The following is a 19,097-nucleotide window of genomic DNA, read 5'->3' as shown; positions in this document are numbered from 1 at the left end:
TCCGTTCGACTTCCGAGGTACGACTATACTTAAATGGCAAGCCAATGCCTTTATCTTACAATTGTCTAGTTAGCAATCTGCTTTTAACCCATACTAGGTAGAGAATCCCAAGGATTGGAAGGGACTCGGATCACCAGGCAAACTGACCCACCAGACCTACATCAGCATATATGGAATGCAGTATATATGGGATGCAGAACAGGTGATCAATTTCAGATATAACACAGATCAGTTTAAAACAGTGGATTCTGTTTAGCAGAAGCCCTGGATCAACTTTAGCCTCAAAGGTTCATTAGGGGACAGAAAAAAATTGTAAAAAATGAAATCATTTCAATCATGAAGGATTCTAGGTGCATGTCCAGTCAGGTGATGGGTAACACTGCTGCCACCATTTTTTTTTTTTTTACTGATGAAAGGAGGTTCGTTTCCACCTTCTGCCTGGGCTGCCACTGGCATCGTAGGACCATTTTGGATTAGATGGAAAGTTGAGGAGGAAGGGAAACAAGGTATACAATTGATTTGTGCTTTCAGTTCTTCCCATTTTCCTGTCTTGTCTGAAATTAATCTTACCTAACGAGGAAGTGCAGAAGCACCTGCTGTGGCCCATCTTGCACACCTCCTTGTCAGAGTTAACACATGCCATTGATTTCAGATGAGAAGCCTCCTATTCCTTCTCTTTTGTCACATTTCAAACAGATCTTAGTCTGCCCCTTGGTTCAATACACTGACACCCTCTATATCACACCACCTGAACCCTTGACCCTTGCTCACCTTGGCTTCTTAGAGATAACCATAGGGGGCTGAAAAGGTGGGTCCAGGGAATTATTAATGTCTCACTGGAGGAGCAGGAAGTACCATCTGCCTTGAAGGAAGTGGTGGCTCACCGCATCATTCAGATGACCACCCAGTGTTAAACAACAACTGTCCAGTGGCAATATGGAAATAAGATGCAGTGAGTGCCCTTCCATGGAGCATCCGGAAGCAGGCCAGATTCAAGAGCCATGCATACTAGCTCTAACACATCATATGCTTTGTTTATAAATACACTAAATGAAAATTTTGTCTGAGTTGTTAATGAAGAATACCAAACAATGCCAAGAACAAAGAACGTCTGACAAAAAACTGATGTAAAGTAATGAAAGCAAAGTACATTAGAGACTGAGGTACAAGTAAAATCTCTTAAAATAAATTATGGGACAGATCTCTTGAGAATATTAAAAGAACTATGAAAACAGCAGTTCTAAAAGCAAAGATTATCATTAATAATAATAATAATAATAATAATAATTTATTTGTACCCCACCCACCTGACTGGTTCCCCAGCCACTTTGGGTGGCTTCCAGCATATATAAAAACATAATGAAACCTTAAATCTTAAAAAGTTTCCCTATATAGGGCTGCCTTCAGATCTTTCCTAAATATTATATGATTACTCATCTCATTAACATCTGATGGGAGGGCATTCCACAGGGTGGGCGCCACTACTGAGAAGGTCCTTTGGAGTAGTATCTGATGACAAGAACAGCTAATTGTGCACCAATATAGAAAAAACATGGATAATTGACTTACGGTAGGTAAGATACCTGTTAGCAGAGGTGACTCATCCCATTTGGCCTCCTGAGACAAAATGAGAAGGGGCCTCTTACTGGAGGTCACATGGCTGTGGCTTCCAGGTTCCGGTGAGATCTTGTGAGATGTCTCCAAATCTTGCTGGAACCCAGAAGCCACAGCCTCTTCTCCTTGCTACTCTATTGGTGGTGGCAGCAGCAGAGGAAGGGGAGGGTGTCCCCACCTTCACCACAGGAGAAGTGAGAAGGGGGAGGCGAGATCTCACCAGAAGCACCACCTCCATGGGATTCCGCAGCCCAAGGCTATAAGTTTTATTTCAGTGGTGTTTAAGGTCCCCAACTAAAGACAAGGCAGGAATCATAGCTCAGATCACCATACCTGGATAGCTTAGTTGGTTAGAGTGTGGTGATGATAACACCAAGGTTGCAGGTTCAGGACAGCTGGATATCCTGTATTGCAGTGGGTTGGACTAAATTATCCTCAGGGTCCCTTCTAACTCTACAATCCTACGATTCGATGACCATGGTTTCATTTGAAGTTGATTACACTAGCTAATTTCATATTCTTTTTCAAGAAAATGATTTGCTTTTCCAGATAAAAGGACTGAAAGTGTGGTTTTAATTTTAGCAAGGTTTTTTTTATATTTTATACAGTAGTAGATCTGATACAATAACAGCGAGGAATAGCTACTTACCCTATAAATGAAGGGCTTCGTTAAAGTAAGACGTGTGAGGAATCAGTAAAAAGTAACAAGACAAAAATGCAGTGCTATAAATCAACATTGACATTAGAGACATATAATTTCCAAGAATCAGCCTTAGGATCTGTTTCATAAAACATTTTGTTGGTAATATTGACTAAATAATTAGCTGCAATCAATGTCTTTGAATCAAATCTATCTCTCCATGTTTCATCCAGAAGCTAAAACATTCAAGAATTGTCACAAAGTAAATGCTGCTGTTCTCATTCACCAATAAGGATTCAGCAATACTGGAATGTCTTGTCACCAACAAACTCTCTTTGATTTGCCATCACAGTACAAATTGTTTCACTAGGGCTTTTTTCTTTTTCTTTTCTGCACAACAACTAGTTTGATCATACTGTTCAACAAAAGGCTAGTGTATTCAGAAGGATACATTACATTACAATTCAACACAGCCATAGTGGAGGGGTGAATTCTCAAAACCCAATCCTGAAAAGGCAGGAAGAAGTCAGACATTTGTACTTCATAATCCAAGTACTGAGCTTGTACTGAAATCCAAGTACTAAACTTGCTTTTTTTAAAATGCACACGAGTCCTTTGTCGAGAGAATGCAGTACAGTAGTTCCATTAAATTATTTTTACCTCTGCAATTGCTTTTTATTCCACACAAAAAAGAAGTGTTGTCATAATCTCTTCACCCCCCAGGATCATAGCTCCTTTTCTACATCAGTGATGTCCCTCTATTTTGATTTGTTTTCTCTGATGAGAATAGATCATAATGGCATTAATGAGAGACTGTCACTTGCTGCTGACAGCACATGCCATGAGTACAATATCCCAGCAATGGCATCAAAGATCCTAGCATAGTTGTTCGTGACAAGCAGAAATGATCAGTTATTGTTGTAAGGAAGAGCTTCTGCAGCAAAGGCCTGGTGAGGAACTGACATTGCCCCCCAAAAGAGGATGCTGCACTATCTCTCTCAGCACTGAAAGGCTTCTGCAGCAGCAAGGAGCCCATTGAGGGGAATATAATCACCTAGACATAGAGGGACAGCCCTATTTCAACAGCTCTAAGCCTTGAAAAGCTCTTGCTGCAGCCTGTGGGACCCTTCCAATGTTCTTTTTATTGTGCATTCATGATTATTTGTGCTTATTATTGCAATACTGTTTGCACCTGCAAGTGTTTTTTAGGGGGGGGGGGCATACTGCTTCATTCAGTGCATCATGTACTGTAATGTCCTGCTGAAATTTTGTAACTTTTTGTACTACATCATGTTGTGGTGTTTGGGGGTGTTTGTCCTGTTTTTGTTGTGCTATGGTGCAAGAGTGCCCATCAGGCGGCAATAATGCAATAATCTTGGGGACACAGAGCAGTGTGAGCACTTTTCTTATTGCAGAATGTCCAGTATTGGGGGGGGGGATGGGTTTACAATGGCTGTGTACACAATATACCTTTACAGCCCATTCGAAACTCGTTTTCCCCCTCAAAGAATTATGGGTACTGCATTTTGCCACTCACTGAATTATAATTCCCAGCAACCCTTAACAAACCACAGTGCCCAGAATTCTTTAAGGGGGAAGAAAACGTGCTTCAAATGTCTCTAAAAGGTATAGCGGGCATGCTGCCTATGATCTTGCAACCTGAATTTGCTGGTACATGACTGAATCTCAACAGAAAATAGTGAAAATGTGGAAGCAACCTAACTTTTTATATAACAATTGTTCTGGGCTTGTTTTATCCTGCTTTTGTTGCACACAAGGGCCCCTCCAGATGGCAAGAATGCAGCGACATCAGGAAAGGATTGAAAACAACAAATACAACCTGTGGCCCTCTCAACATTGTTGGACTCCAACTCCCATAAGCCCCAGCCAGCGTGGCCAAAGGTCAGGCATAATGGGAGCTGTAGTCCAACAACATTTGGAGGGCAACCAATTCCCCATCTCTGTCGTACAGGTGTGAGCTAGTTTAAAGTAGAGCTGAGCCACCTCAGACAAGCTGCTGCTCAAATATCTTGTCCCTCAAAGCTCAGGGTTTCTCACTACTAAAGGTGATGTTACATGTTACTTTACAACAAAGAGCTACCCATTTCCACAGCTTTGCTGAGGGTGCATTTTTTATAATGCCTGAAGGGCATTTGCAGGTCTGAAAACACACAAAAACCAGTTGTTGCATAGGCTGGGGATATAATAGGGTCAGCAGAGAGAGGCTGCTAAATATCAAATGCATTGTTTGCATTTGGTCCTGAAATGCCTGTGTTCTCCTGAGCTTTCAGACAGCACACGCAAAGCAAACGCTGCTTTCCCTCTTCTGCTTTGAAGCCACCCAGAACAAATATTTCCCATATTCTGGGGGGAAAATGATTGTTATAGGTGGCATCATTCCTCTTCTACTCTTAGACTCTTCCAAATAGGGGCTTAGTTTGCAAATGGGTCTTTGAGATATCATAAAGAGGTCTTTGGCAATAGCTCTTTTATTCTTCTTCTATACTTACCATATTTCCCCTAGAAAAGGCATATCAGGATTAAATTGTGGGGAAGGGTTGGGCTGGGTCAGTGATGTTGTGTGGATGCTGCAATGGGGGGAAAGCCATTTTCAAACACGGAGAGCCAAGTCCACACTAGACACCTGCCTGGAAACATCCTCAGTCATAAACCAGAACTGGGGAGGCAAAACTACACGAAGGAATAAAAACTAGAGCAGTTTTAAGAGTGCCTTTAGCTGCACCGAAGCACATAGCTTCACATAGTTGTCTCATTAATACTGATAAATTGGCTAAGAAACTTGCTTTCCCTCTGTGAAACAGGCTGAGCTTTGATAAGATTAGACAGTTTTACAGCTCAGCCTGGAGAGGTGGGGGTGGGGAAAGGATAAGAAGAGAAGAGAATGGCTCGCAGGGAAGAAACCCGTTTTGCTTATGCACAATGAGAGAGCGTACGGGGTTGGAGAAAGGACACCTGGGCCGGCAGCAGCCTTTCTTTATCGCCCCTTTAGGCTATCTCAGCTCCGTAGACCATGAGGTCCGCGCCCCCCACTCGGTGGGCTTCCCAGCGTGTTAAATGTAGCATTTGAGTATCGTTCTGCAAATACCAGGCAGTGACCCAATGGCACCCTCAACGCGGCCGCCTTCAAGGAGCCACCGGGCTCTTTGTCGCTCTTCAACGAGGCTGCCCTTTGGGAAGCGGGGGGCCACGCGGGGAAGCAGAGCTCTAGAGAAACGGAAGATCGGGGAAGGGGCTCCCGGGAAAGAGGTCAGGAAGCCGCCGAGGAAGGAGAAGGGGCTCCGCTCGCAGGTAAGAAAAGGAGGGGCGGGCCAGCGCGCTAGCCTTGGGCGAAGCGTGGCAAGGGGGAGCTATGCGAAACATGCCCGGCCAATAGGCGTCGTCCGAATTGCCGTCAGCGTTCGAAAGGAACAGCGGCCGTCCAATGAGAAGCGCCCTCGAACGCAGCCAGGATTCCACGCCGTCCACAAGTTGCGGCGGCGGCGGCTGGCCTCCCGCGTCCGCCTGGGCTGCCTGTAGCGCCGCCTGCCGGCCGCCTCTCCAGCGCCTGGCTCCTCCCCTCCAGCTGCCCTCCGCCCTGCTCGGCTCGCTCACTCACTCGCTCGCTCCCCGGGTCTCCTGGTGTATTATGTCATCTGCAAGCGGAGCGCCCGGCCAGGCTCCCCGAGACGGCGCGCAGTGAGCGGCGGAGGAGCCGGGAGGCGCGTCTCTCGGGCGGCAGCGCTGTGCAGGGACCCGGAGCTGCGCCGCCTGGGCGCTCCTGCCTAGGACGGCTCCCCTCGGCCGGCCGCGCCGCCGCGCCTTGCCTGCTTCCCCTCGTCCCCCGGTGGCTTGGCTGTCCTCGGAGGGGGTCTCCCGCCCGGGAGCCAGGCGGATGCCGCCGCAGCAAGAGGGCGAGACGGGCTACATCAGCAAGCCGCTGCCGGGCGGCTGCGAAGTGCCCCCGGTGCCGCCGCGGAGGGTCCGCAGCAGCCGGGCAGCGGCGCTGGGGGCCGCGCTGGGGAGCCGCTGCCGGGCCGGGGCGGGCGGCGGCGGCGGGACTGGCGGCGGCGGCGGAGCCGAGCCTCGCCGCAGCATCAAGTGCGTGCTGGTGGGAGACGGCGCGGTGGGCAAGACCAGCCTGGTGGTGAGCTACACCACCAACGGCTACCCCACGGAGTACATCCCCACCGCCTTCGACAATTTCTCAGGTAAGGGGGCGGTGGAAGAGGGCTCCCCTCGGAGGCTGCCGAGGAAGCACTTCCCCTCGGGGCAGCAGGGTCGCGGCGAGGCGCCCCCACCAGCCTGCGATCCGGCTGGGCAGGCGCGTTTCGCCCTCGGAGCGCCGCGTGGACTCTGGCTTCTCTTTCAATCGCCGTCCATTTCTAGCCTTGAGACTCAAAAAAGGGGCGGCTCCCCTCCTTGGGAAGTTCGCGACGAAGAGCAGCGTTGCTCTTTGAGCTCCAGGTGGATGCAGGTAGAAAGGAGGGGCCGAAAGAGGATCCCCCCTCCTCCACGTCCGAATATATTGGGAAAGGATCAGTCTTACGGTCAGGGGACCAAACGGGTTAGATTAAGCCTCTTTCCTCGGGAGGATCGTCTAATAGAGAAAGCAGCTCCGAGAGATACGTGGAAAAGAAACTCTTCTTTCTTTTTTTTCGCATGCCCGTTCCAGAGGGACCGAACTGAAGAAGTGCCCCCCATTAACCGAGTTATTCGAATTTAGTTGTATATAACACGCGCCGTTTAAAATGCAGGGGTGCTGTGCTTCCTCTGGAATACGCCCCCTCTTTTTTTGCAAGGTTGAAAGGCTCTTACAAATCTTGACCTGGACTTCGAAACAACCGAGGTCAAGGGTGATTGTAACTCAGCGGTGCAACATTGACTTTTCACGCAGAGGGTCCCTGATTCAATCTCTAAGGCCCAGATAGGCCCACATTTGACATTCTGGAGACCCGCAGCTGGCTGGACCAATGGTCTGACTCTGTACAAGCGATTTTTACTTGGAGTTAAGTTCCACTGTGTTAAATGAGGCTGACACATGCATACGCCTTAATGTACTTGTTTGCTTCTGAGTTTTGAAGCCTCCACCATTTACAACAGTATTTTCCATGCCGTTTCCAGCTGTGAGGGTTAGGAACTTGGTAACAACTAAAAACAGGATTCTTTGAGTTCTAACTAGTTCTTATGGGGGCAACCTGTAGTGGGTGGGTGTATATATAAACATGCCTTTATATGGCAGATATTCATATTTCAGGGCAAAGTACTTTTATTGCCAAGGGCTCCTGTGGGTCTGATTTACCCCGGGCTCAGGCGCTATGCTGAGTGTGCTGTGCCCACACAGATAATTCTGTTCTTTATTTTCCCAAAACGTCACACTTTCCTATCATCTTGCAAATCCTCTTGGCTGTCTCATAATCCTTATCCCTTTAGTTAGGTTCAGAAGGGGGGAAAGTAAGCCCTTGTCCAGTCCCCTCCCCCACCTTCTATTAGTTTAAATCTCCATTGATTTTCGGGGGCGGGGCGGGCAGGGAACAGCGTGGAGAGATGGCTTTCTGCGGTTTGCCGTGTGAATTGTTGTAATTAAATAGCCCCTGTCAATCTTCCCAGTTTTTAATAAGGTTTCTGGGTGTTGAGTGGAAGCTGCTGGGTCATCAGTCCTGGCTTAACTCCTTCGGGGATAGATACGAATCTGGGAGCTGCTTCACATTTTTACAGAAAAGAGGTGTCCCCGTGCATTTCTGTGCTGACTGTGTCTCTTCTCCAACATCTGAAGGGCATTTTCATGTCTGAGAACATGTGATAAACACGCACCTACTGTTGGGAGTTTCAGTCATATGTGGTTTGTGTATGTACACTGTCCAGATATTCAAATGCCCTTCAAACAGAAAACACACTGCTGACCTGCTGTGGAAATGCTGGGGTCTTCTTCGTTGTTTGCCGCTGTATTGTGGCCTTTGTCCTTTGTGGTGAAACATTCTCATTTTGAAGAACAGGCTCTTACAACCTCATGTCACCAAAGGTGCTCTCCCTGTCCTTTGCACCAGTTTAGACCTGAGCAACCCAGCCCTCTGCAGCAGGTATACTTGGGAGTAAGTTCCATAGAGTTCAAAGGGAGTTAGGTGTGCTCAGCTGCGTCCACAGCAGTACAGTTTAGAGACTTTAGAGAGCCACTCCTTCCTGGAGCACGTTACTGCCTCACATTAAACTGTAAGCGGTTTTGCTTTGCAGCAAGCAAATACCTGAAGGGCACAGTTTTTCTGCAGTATTGAAAATTGATGCAGCAAAAGAAAGTGACAAAAGCAATAAATCTGCAACCATTTTGGGGGAGGGGATTAAACCAAGCAAAGCCCACCCCCTCAATTAAAAAATAGCATATTGTGCTTAAACAGGGAAGCGATGGTAACAATGGCCTGTGATTACACGTGGTTCTTTATCAAGCTAGTTCTTTCCTGAGGGTGGAATTATAAATCCTCTAGTCAGAGCTGAAAGGGATGCAAAAAGAGCAGCAGCTTCGCAAGGGATGTGTCAATATTTGCATTGTCTTTTCTGCTTTAAAGCAACGAGGGGTTGGGTTAGGGGCCTCCTTTGTGCCAGGACTTTGGGGGGGGGGGGAGAAGTGACAAGAAAATCAATCCTTAAGCAAGTTGAAGGGAATAGGGATACAAAACTGCCTGAGTGTTTGGGGACAGCTCTCTTCTTTCTTTTGCATCATTCAGTGATTTTGCTACTTAGCCCATTGGGAGTGTACCAAATTTTTAAAGTCCTGAAGGGCTTGGGTAGGCCTCAGAGTTGGGACTGAGGCGGCTTTTGAGCTCCTTAAATCACAACCGGTTCAAATAAATATGAGGAAACACCTACCGGTAATTCTTCATGAGTGGATGAAAGTTTCACTGACTCTTCCCTCCCCTTCCATTTCAGCTGTTGTATCCGTTGATGGCCGGCCAGTGAGGCTCCAGCTCTGTGACACAGCTGGCCAGGTCAGTAAAACTACTTACTTACTTGAGTGGAAGGGTGGTCTAATGTGGGGCAGAGGGAGGAAAGGGGAGGAAGAAAGAGCTAAGACCCTTTTTGGGTGGAGTGGTGTGGGCTCTGCATTGTCACTTCTTCTCAGGTTGCTTCCCTGGGTGACATGAGAAGGCTGGGAGGAGGCAGCAGGAGCCCAAAGGCAGGTCGTCCTCCCCACACCGGGAGTATCCCAGCTTCCCAAGGCTTGATGCTTTGTGTGGGGAAGGGCTGCAGCATGGCCTTCTCCCAGGTGGCTTCTCAGTTACCTTGAGGGCATGGGAAGGAGCAGCCCTGCAACAGCTCCCTTGTTGCCAGAGTAATGTGAGTAACAGGACTACATAGGAAGGACCGGCTACTGTGGGAGGAGAAATTTCCTGCTTTGATTTGCGGTAGGAGTATTCTTCTGTTGTGCAAAGGTGGGTGGTGATGAGTCACCCACGTGTGAAACAAAAGCACATGTTTACATGTGAATTTGCAAGCAGCCCACTACCTGATTTGCAATGGATGGCTCAAAAAGACAAAAATATGCTGCACTACACATTGTGACGCATGGGAGTTTTCCCTTTACAAGCTCTCTGAGTGCATTTTCATAGAGTGGTTGCTTCTAACACACAATGCATATGGGGACTTCCTGTTTCCTGCTGGCTGATACTGGGTAATCCAGCAGTTGGCAGCATATGAGCTGTGGGCACCTAGTGGCTGTCTACTCCATCTTGTTATGGAGGGCCTTTTGGAGCCATGATTGCTCGTGACATCTTTGTCCTAGATCCATTGTTCCCGTGGCCTGTTAGCTGTAGATAAGAGATGGAAAAAGAGCCTCGATAATCTAAGGCTTTCTTTCGCCCTCCTAATTCATCTCAATCTCTGAATCCGCTCCTCAATTCTACTCCTTGTGGGAACGCATTCCAGTTTTAAGCAACACAATGACATCAATGCGACAATTACTATGAGGACATGCAAACAAGCTCTAATTGTGCAAATATTTGTAATCGCGGCCCACAGCTTCAGTGCGGTACAGCATGCTTCAGTTCAAACTCTGCCTCCGAAGCTAAGTGACAGGAGTCTTTGGCTCTAGCCTTGCTTCCTAAGGGGCTTAAATCTGGAAAACAAATGAGCTCATGAACCCAGTGTCCCTGACTCTTGCCCTGTAAACCTCAGTCTTCTTTTGCAAGGACTCCTGAAAAGAAGTGTATTCAAGTGGAAGGGGGCTTGTAGTAATTTCTTTAGATGTATTTTGAAGAACTGCACGTCTGTGTTCCTTCAAAAATTTTCTAAGTAAGAACCTCTGACCCCTTGCAAGTTAAGATGCATGTTTCAGTTTGGCAACAAAACATTGGCACAGGAGGTGCATCTCGGACTGTGTTTGCTCTTCGCTCTTCTTAATTTAAAACCCCTGGAAGCATGCTGTATTTTAATTAAAATGCTACCACAACTGAGGCAAATTGTATTGGTTTGGGAGGCCGGTGATGTTGTGCTTTTGTCCTGTCAGCAAGAAGGAAAGGTTGGGTGCAGGCAAGGAGTTGGTTTGCTTCCCCCAGCTGCAGCTCTTGAAGCCTCTGGGCCTAATAAAAGATTTGGTTAGCTGCATATCTGCCAGTAAGTGTAGTGGTGTTTTTCCCCGTGTGTGTGTGTGTGTTGCAAACATTCTCGGCATGAGGCCTCAATCCAGATCAGGAGTCCTTTTTATGGGGTTCTGAATCAGGACAGGGAATGAAGGATTTTTTAAAAAATCTAACCCACACTAGGATCTAGAACAGTCCCACTGGCAATTTTTTTTAAAACATACACAAAACCCTACACTTAAACAAAATAAAAAAATTCCTTCCAGTAGCACCTTATAGACTAATTAAGTTTGTTATTGGTATGAATTTTTGTGTGCATGCACACTTCACACGAAAGCTCATACCAATAACAAACTTAGTTGGTCTCTAAGGTGCTACTGGAAGGAATTTTTTTATTTTGTTTCGACTACGGCAGGCCAACATGGCTACCTACCTGTAACCCTACACTTAAAGACACAGCTGCATAACTAAGCTGATTTTCATGAGTGGTATGTGGCAACTTTCCTCCCAACGATTATATTTTCATGTAAGAGTTAGTCGAATCTTTAGTGGTGCAGAAGTGACATATACTGCCGTGATCTGAAACAGGATCTGGAAGGTCGCTCCTTTGTTAGGCTCTCCCTGCAACAGACTATAAACTGCGAAGGACCAGAACACTCTGATCATCACACAGGATCCACAAATCAGAAAATCATACCCCATGGCAAAATCAGTTTTGCTGCATAGAAAGAGCTACAAAAGGGCACATAGCATGGAGGTTGAGTGGGGAGGGAGGCAGCACATTGGGAAATGTGAATGTAAAGGTGTTCTTTATTCATGGCACCAGAAGTGTGTCAAGTGTAGATCATGAAAATTGGATGACAACAATAAATATGAACCTAGAACAGCAGGCCTCTGAAGGGCTATATTAAATCATGAATCCTTCCAGAGGAACACGTTATATGACAGTGTGGTGCTAAATCCCTCGCACCTTCCTGTATCAAGCTTTGCCTGGATTTAGTGTGAAATCTCTCATCAACTGTGTCTTGATCATCTGAATTCCTCAGTTGTCCAGATCCATTGCTTTCCCCTGCTCAGTCAATATACCATTCGGATAAACCAAATCAAAATAAGAAACACATTGAAATAGGAAGCAAGCAAACAATATTCAGGGTCTGTTCACGTTACCACTCACTCTGCATGCAGTGCTATCTTACTGCTGGCTTTAGAAGCTGCATTCATAGGACCATTAGACACAAACCATATTGATCTTGTAAGTTAATTGACAAACACTGCTGCTTGATGTGCTCTTTTCCTCAAACCAGCTTCCATACAACTAGAAAACTGGATGCAGAGTAAGTGCCAATGTGAACATGCCCTAGCAGCCATCGTGCATATCGTGCATGTGCAGAAGAGAGAGCTTAATGAATAAGAGTTCTGGGGACAGGGGGAGGCAGTTGTGGGGGCAAGGAAACAAAAAGACATAGTGCATGTTGGGTGGAGGCATCCCTGCCGTCTTTCTGATGTGAACAAAACCATGCGAATAGGGCTTAAAATGCAGGTTGGTGGGGGAATTACCTCCCTGTATTTCAAGCTGCGAATGTAAACATAGACTGCATTGCATAATGCTGAAAGAGGTCAAAAGGCGCTCTTCTAGACTATGCAAAGCATTCTGGCACAGGCCAGCCTGATCCATCCATACCACAGCCTCAGCCCAAGCTGAGAGTAGGTACCCACAGAGCAAGGAAGCCTGGGATTACTCAGACAAGGTTCCAAGCCCCGTAGCAGGAAGCAGCCTGTTTACAAATTTAGTGTTAATAGATAACCTGATTGACTAGGGGAGTCCTAAACAAAAAAACCCCATCCACACTGTTCCCATATTCGGGGGAAGGGGGCAGCAAGCCCTTCCTAACACCACAGAGCCCAAAGGACCAGGACAAATAGCCAGAAATACCTGTGCAGCTGCCTTTTGAACTTTGAACTCTTACTTCCCCAGAATATTCCTGAGTGTTTTACACTTCTCCGAATTAAGTGTTACTCTAATATCAGTTTGAAGACTGTGGTTGCAAAATTGGTACAACACAGTTAGGTTGGAAATCAGATCACTGTGCTACTTTCTGTGGGACGTCTGCAGCATCTTTAAGTAAATAAGTCAAGATCTTTTAGTTTCTGCTTACGGGAGAAATTCCCCATTTCTTTCCTGTAGTAGTTCCTTGTAGCTGGTTTACTCTGAGCTAAACCTAATTAACCATTGGTGAGAATCTTATCAATGGGCTTAAGCAGAGGTACAAAAACCCAGTCTCTTGGTATGCACTGGAGCCCGAAAACTGCCCACTGACACCTGGTGAGGTTCAGAGTTCAAGAAGTGCTGCTGTTATTCACTCCGGTCCCTAGAAAATCTCACTGTCTCATGTTTTGGGGCAAAGTCACTTCTAGTTTAAATTTACCTAACTCTTTGTGGCCAAGTATGTCAGATTGGATCTCTGCATTGCCTCATGCATCTGAGAACTGCCTTTTCCCTTTTACAACTGCTCACACTGGCAGTTCATAGCCATCTTGTGATTAGACAAGATCCGGAGATCAGGTTCTGCATGACTCTTTTCCAGCTGCCAAATCTCCAGGTGTCAATTTTCTTTCCTTTTGCTTAGGTTTGTGTTAATTCCATTTATTTCCCTTTGTGTTGCACCAGTTCAGGTGGCTATCCCATTCATCCTGCATGAGTTCTCATCAATCCATCTGGTATTTACAGTGCCTCCTAAGTTAGTGCCATCTGCAAGTTTCATCTACGTGCTCCCACTTCCCTTCCAGGGTCACTAATGAAAATAGTTATATGAAACAAAACCCAATAGTAATCTCTGAGGAATTCCACTAGGAAAGGGGTAAAAGCTGTCTTTTTAGCAAAGCCTTTCCTTTGGTTCAATTCAGTTTCCCATTTGCTTGTCAGTTTTTGCCGGATGCGTGGCCTGCCTTTATTGCATCATCACTCCTGTATGGCTATGCATTCAGCAGAATCATCTGGGACAGCCTTATAGGACCCTGCCACTTCCTAATGCAGGAGGTGGATCATAAAAAGGACATGTCCCATGTCAAAAACTCCTTTGCTTGTCAGGGGAATGTGGAGGCTAGCCTAGTCTTTGCCCTGATTTGCTGAGTTTATGAGGATTTTTAAAAATGGGGTAGCATTCAAACATGCAGTCCCTTGCAGTATCATACAGTGGGTACAGTCCCAGGCAAGCTATATCCCAGCATTTCCCTGAAGGCTCTGATCTGTAAATTCAGCTGCAGCCCTATTTAGAAGTTGCAAAGAAGGGGAAGAGGCAACAGAGAGGATGTAGGGTTTGTGCAGGAATTCCTAGGCATGTGGGGTGATTTCTTAAGCAGTTGGGGAGTTGGAGCAACTCTCTCCCTCACCTTGAACCATGGAGCTTTGAAGGGCTTTTTGTGGCTGAGCAAACGGTCTCTCAACATTCACGCTTCTTTTCCCCATTTTTGCCCAGGATGAATTTGACAAGCTCCGGCCCCTGTGCTACACCAACACAGACATCTTCCTGCTGTGCTTCAGCGTGGTGAGCCCTTCCTCTTTCCAGAACGTGAACGAGAAGTGGGTTCCTGAAATCCGATGCCACTGCCCCAAAGCACCCATTATCCTCGTTGGGACACAATCGGACCTCCGGGAGGACGTCAAGGTCCTCATTGAGCTGGACAAATGCAAAGAAAAGCCCGTGGCGGAGGAGGCCGCGAGGCTCTGTGCTGAGGAAATAAAAGCCGCCTCTTACATCGAGTGCTCCGCTTTGACTCAGAAAAACCTCAAAGAAGTCTTTGATGCAGCCATTGTTGCTGGCATTCAGTACTCGGATACTCAGCAGCAGCCAAAGAAATCGAAAAGCCGGACTCCAGACAAAATGAAAAACCTCTCCAAATCCTGGTGGAAAAAGTATTGCTGTTTTGTATAGTATATTTTGCAAAGGCTTTGAAAACAGCAGTTGGATACTGGGAGCGGGTCAAAGCTATATTAGCTCAAAATCTCTCTATTCCAGAGCACACGGACTGAATTCCACAGCTCTACATGCTGCTAAAAGTCATCCGTTGTCATTGGAGGAGGAGGAGGTGGTGGGAGGAGGACCTGAGGGAACTGGTTGATGTGCATTAGGTGGAAGGTTCCCACCCGGAGTCAGTGGAGTTTCCTGTTGCCAAGGGACAACTACCCCACACTTCTGTGAAACCAGAAGCTGGGCCGAGGAATTGACTCCATGCAGAAGTGGGAGGAGCCGCAACAGAGGCCTCTGGTGCCAAGGCGACACAGAAACCAGGAAAAGTCTATATGAGGACAGAGTTTGACAGGTGGATGTTAGAAAATGTGTGCTACTTAATGACACTTGGCTTCCCATGCACCCGTTTCAGTCTTGCCATCTTCAGAAACTATAACATGCATTCCAGAAACATCCATAGTTTGATAAATTTAGCAGAATCTGCACGTAAATCCTATATATTTTTCTTAAGACGATATGCCTACTTCATGCACAGTGTAGGGATGTCTTAACACAATGAGCTGCTTACATAACTGCATCTTATTTGTAGACCCCTGACTTACAGATCTTTTACATGGTGTAAATGTGCATGCTTGCCAAATTATAGAAAATAATAATAATGATGATATTTTGAATAGCCTTGGGTTGCTTTTCTATTTCTAGAGACCCCATGACAGGTTTTTTATCAATTTATAAAGGATGTAATCCTCCCCTTAAACGATGCACCAAATACCTGTGAAATGTATGTATCTGATGGTCTAAGTCAATGTGATGATGTTTTCTACAAGATAATCTCAACTAATTGCATTATAGTCTTTTTCACATAGTCAGGTACCGCACATTTATGTACCTTAGATAGGGCCATCTTTCTGCATGATGGAATTCAGTGCCTATCAATATAAGGTGAGGTGGGATTAGAACAAGCTATCAGTCATAAGCAGCAGGAAATCCATCCATTGATGCCAATGGAAAAGTCTTCCAGGTAAATGCATGGCCATAGGAATTGGTCCTGATTCAAAATATACCAAATCTGTCCCTGTCAATTTTCATGTAGTGATTTAAATGGTTTTTTTTAAAATGATCACAAATGCGGGCTAGCAGTGGTGGTAACTACCTGGGCTGCATGTTTTGTCCATGCTTTCTTATGGTCTTCCATATTGCTTTGAACAAAATGAACATTAGCCGACATGCAACACATTTTTGGTGGTGACCCAAATCCCTTTCAAGACAATTCAAAGGTATATTTTAATTTTTAACAAAATGGCCTGCCCTTGCAATAGATTACAATGTGATGGATCTAAAATGTGGAATATTATTTGCTCCAATATCTACCTATAGAAATTCCTCTTCTAATTAAGTAATGCAATGTTCTGAATTCTGGAGATTGAGCTATTTAGGAACCTGATATTTGCAAAATGAGCGCAAAAGCCTTAAGTTATTGTCTCCTTTTCTGTATTGTCAAGATTCCTCCCCCCACCAGCCACGCCTTTAAAGCAGGCTTCTTATTCATTCCATTATCATCTTAGATTTGAACTGGTCTAATTCAGGCATAATGAGGAACAATGTTTTTCTACTACATGAATGAACTTTGGATTTACATGTTTCCCTGTCCTCCCTTTTCATGTGCCAACATCTGCTTTAGTTTTTAAACTAAACACAGTTCTCTGTGAGTCCAGGCTTCGGGAACTGTGGTTAATTCAAAAGCTAAAGCTTTTCATGGCATATGAAAGGGGAGAGGGAACATGTGAATCAAGGCTTCCATGCTTAGAATAAGCTAGAATCAAACAGGTGGAAGCTAGGGGGCAGGTGGAAGCACATGAGTTCAAGGTTGGGGGGCCTGTTCCTACACTTTCCCATTATGTCTGAATACAGTCTACACAGGCAAGACCTGCAAACAGAATCTACATCAGATCTCACAGGGCTCCTGCAGAACCTCTATATTCACTGCATCTTGCACATGAGAAATACCAGTGTGGAAATCCCAGGCATGTACTTGCCCAATTGTTTAGCACCCAGGGCATTAAAGTATTTTTCTTCCAGCCTTAGGTGAAGTTGCTGCTTACAATTTTTTCAGTGGCTCTCATTTTTCCTAACCTGGTTGGGATAAGTTTCCTGTTTCAATGTTGGCAGTAGCTTTAGACTGACTCAGCCCTCTCCTGCCCAGATGGGAGAACCATCTTTTCAGTGGGTGGTGATGGTGGGGGCAGACAGCAGAGATTCAGTTATCCAAAGCCCTGCTGGACTGTTGCAGGAGGGCAGAAGTAACGGTTTCTGCCTTTCCAGATATATATTTTTAATGGGAACTATTCCTCTCCTGTCGTTCCTGATGGGAGAGAATGCACAGACATGACTTCCAGGGCTTACATACGTTTCCTTTAGTTTCAGTGGACTGAGAAGGGGACTTGTGAGATCTATCAAAGCTATGCTTTTCCCTGACCCACGCCCAGCATGCTTCCCTTAGGCCTCTGATGATATTGGACCTCAAATGTTGGTGAGGCAAGGGCCACGGAGATTTCTGCAGTGGGAGGTCCTATCTCAACATGCCCCCCCTACCCCTGGTCTGACTTTTATATTCAGAGCCAGGTCTGACGCATCCCATAGCCCCAGGAAAACACTCCCAGGGACCATAGACTTGCATGGCCCATCAGAATGTAGAACAGAATTTTTTTAATTTTCACTGCATACAGTAAGTCTGTTGTTTTGTTACTGTATTTATTACTGTAAGTAATAAAAGCATAACTAGCACTGCATACAGTTTCAGAGGGAAATCAAGAGGGGGGAGTCCTTTCACTTGCAATGTGGTTTAAATATTGAATCCTTTCAACTCCCCTTATTAGGCTTTTTGGTGTCCCCTCTTCATAAAAAAGTAGGTCACAGTAACCAGGAAAAGAGACCAAAATGGAATAAGGGTAATAAGGGAAACTCAAGTCCCTCACAATTGGACGGACAGCTTATTTTGTTCATTCTTGTTCTTAAAATGTGTTTAAAAACAAACTCTTCCAAGTCTGCATTACATATGTCTTATCGTGCTTATCTGTGATTACCTCCATTGACGCCATGTTTAAATAACATTAAATGATGCTTCAACCTTTCGGGACTGTTCTCCTTTTCTAGTGTAGCAAACTGATCTATGTTACAGAGGGCCAAGCTACACAAGATGCAGGAGGGCTGTGATCAGATAGCCTAACTTTTCAGATTTGAGTAAATTATAGCTACAGGGCTCCCCAAATTGGATCGGGGCAGTGGCTTTGCAGGAAGGTTTAAAAAAATAATTTTAAACATATTACTCTCTGTGCCATTCCTCCATTCTAAATTCTCCCTCCAGCTCCAGGAGAAAACATAACAGTGTACGTACATAAGGAGAAGAAAAACTATTTGGCCTGGATTCTAAGAAGGGCAGTTTGTAGAAGATAGTTTGCTCTGTGGTCCCTAAAAAGCTTTCTTGCAGGGTGGGAGCTGTCACGAACAATATACGGTGGGGTTTGGGTTGCTTGGGGAAGGAATGGATGGGAAACTCCATGTTTATTGGAATCCAAGCCAGATTCTGGGTGATTCTCCTTGCTCCAGTGGCATCTTACAGCCCATTCCACATTGTTCTGGAATGCAGGAAGTCTGCTGGAGATAAGAGGCATCAGACTTTCTTTCTATGATGTTCCTTAACTTCTCTTGGGATCCATGACTACAAAAAGAGCTTGTTTTTAGTTCTTCGGGTACATATCCTTCAATGCATATACAGCCATTTTACCGTTTCAAATAGTTTGAATCAGATATAGAAAATCCAATAATTGGAATTCTTATTTATTTATTAAAGAGCTACGGTAATCAATCTGTGTCTTTTCCTAACGGCCTCATTAGGCATAGGCTCTGGTTCTGCAAAACCCCTTGATAAAAATTGGCTACAATGTTGCTCCTGACCTAGTTGAACTACATGTAAGATCGAGGCCAAATCCTAACGAAATCACAGGGTGAACTTGCTGAAATCCATGGACTTAATTCCATTGGGTCTACTCTTGAGTCTGACTTAGTTTGACATAACCAACATTCCAGAATCTATGGGACTCAGGTGTGCTAGGAGCAATGCATAAAATACACATCATCTGCTGAAAGCTTCAAAGTGTAGTGGAAATCTTGACTGGAGTCAAATGAGCCTGATTCAATAAAAATATGTTTGCTCCTGCAGTGTCATAGCTTGGAAAATAAGTTTCCATTGCACAGAAACTGTATGTTAACTTGCTTGCATATGGTCAACAATAAACTCATAATGGTGAG

The 19,097-nt window shown here is 45.4% G+C and overlaps 1 protein-coding gene across 1 annotated transcript; it reads left to right on the top strand.

Moving 5' to 3' along the window:
* Positions 1-5,883: 5,883 nt before the first annotated feature.
* Positions 5,884-17,920, top strand: RHOU (ras homolog family member U). The gene is made up of 3 exons (XM_080997544.1): positions 5,884-6,462; positions 9,173-9,231; positions 14,298-17,920. The coding sequence occupies exons 1-3, from the start codon at positions 6,147-6,149 to the stop codon at positions 14,751-14,753; spliced, it is 831 nt and encodes a 276-aa protein (XP_080853670.1). The 5' UTR covers positions 5,884-6,146; the 3' UTR covers positions 14,754-17,920.
* Positions 17,921-19,097: the final 1,177 nt, after the last annotated feature.

Source organism: Podarcis pityusensis (assembly GCF_964106645.2).
Source record: "Podarcis pityusensis genome assembly, chromosome: 3".
Classification (NCBI taxonomy): domain Eukaryota; kingdom Metazoa; phylum Chordata; class Lepidosauria; order Squamata; family Lacertidae; genus Podarcis; species Podarcis pityusensis.
Note: the sequence above shows the minus strand (reverse complement) of the source record. Positions and strands in the feature narration are given on the sequence as shown.

Coding starts and splice junctions, on each gene's coding strand:
- RHOU (XM_080997544.1), top strand. CDS start 6,147: ATGCCGCCGCAGCAAGAGGGCGAGACGGGCTACATCAGCAAGCCGCTG. Junction 6,463..9,172: donor CGCCTTCGACAATTTCTCAG/GTAAGGGGGCGG, acceptor CTTCCATTTCAG/CTGTTGTATCCGTTGATGGC. Junction 9,232..14,297: donor TCTGTGACACAGCTGGCCAG/GTCAGTAAAACT, acceptor ATTTTTGCCCAG/GATGAATTTGACAAGCTCCG.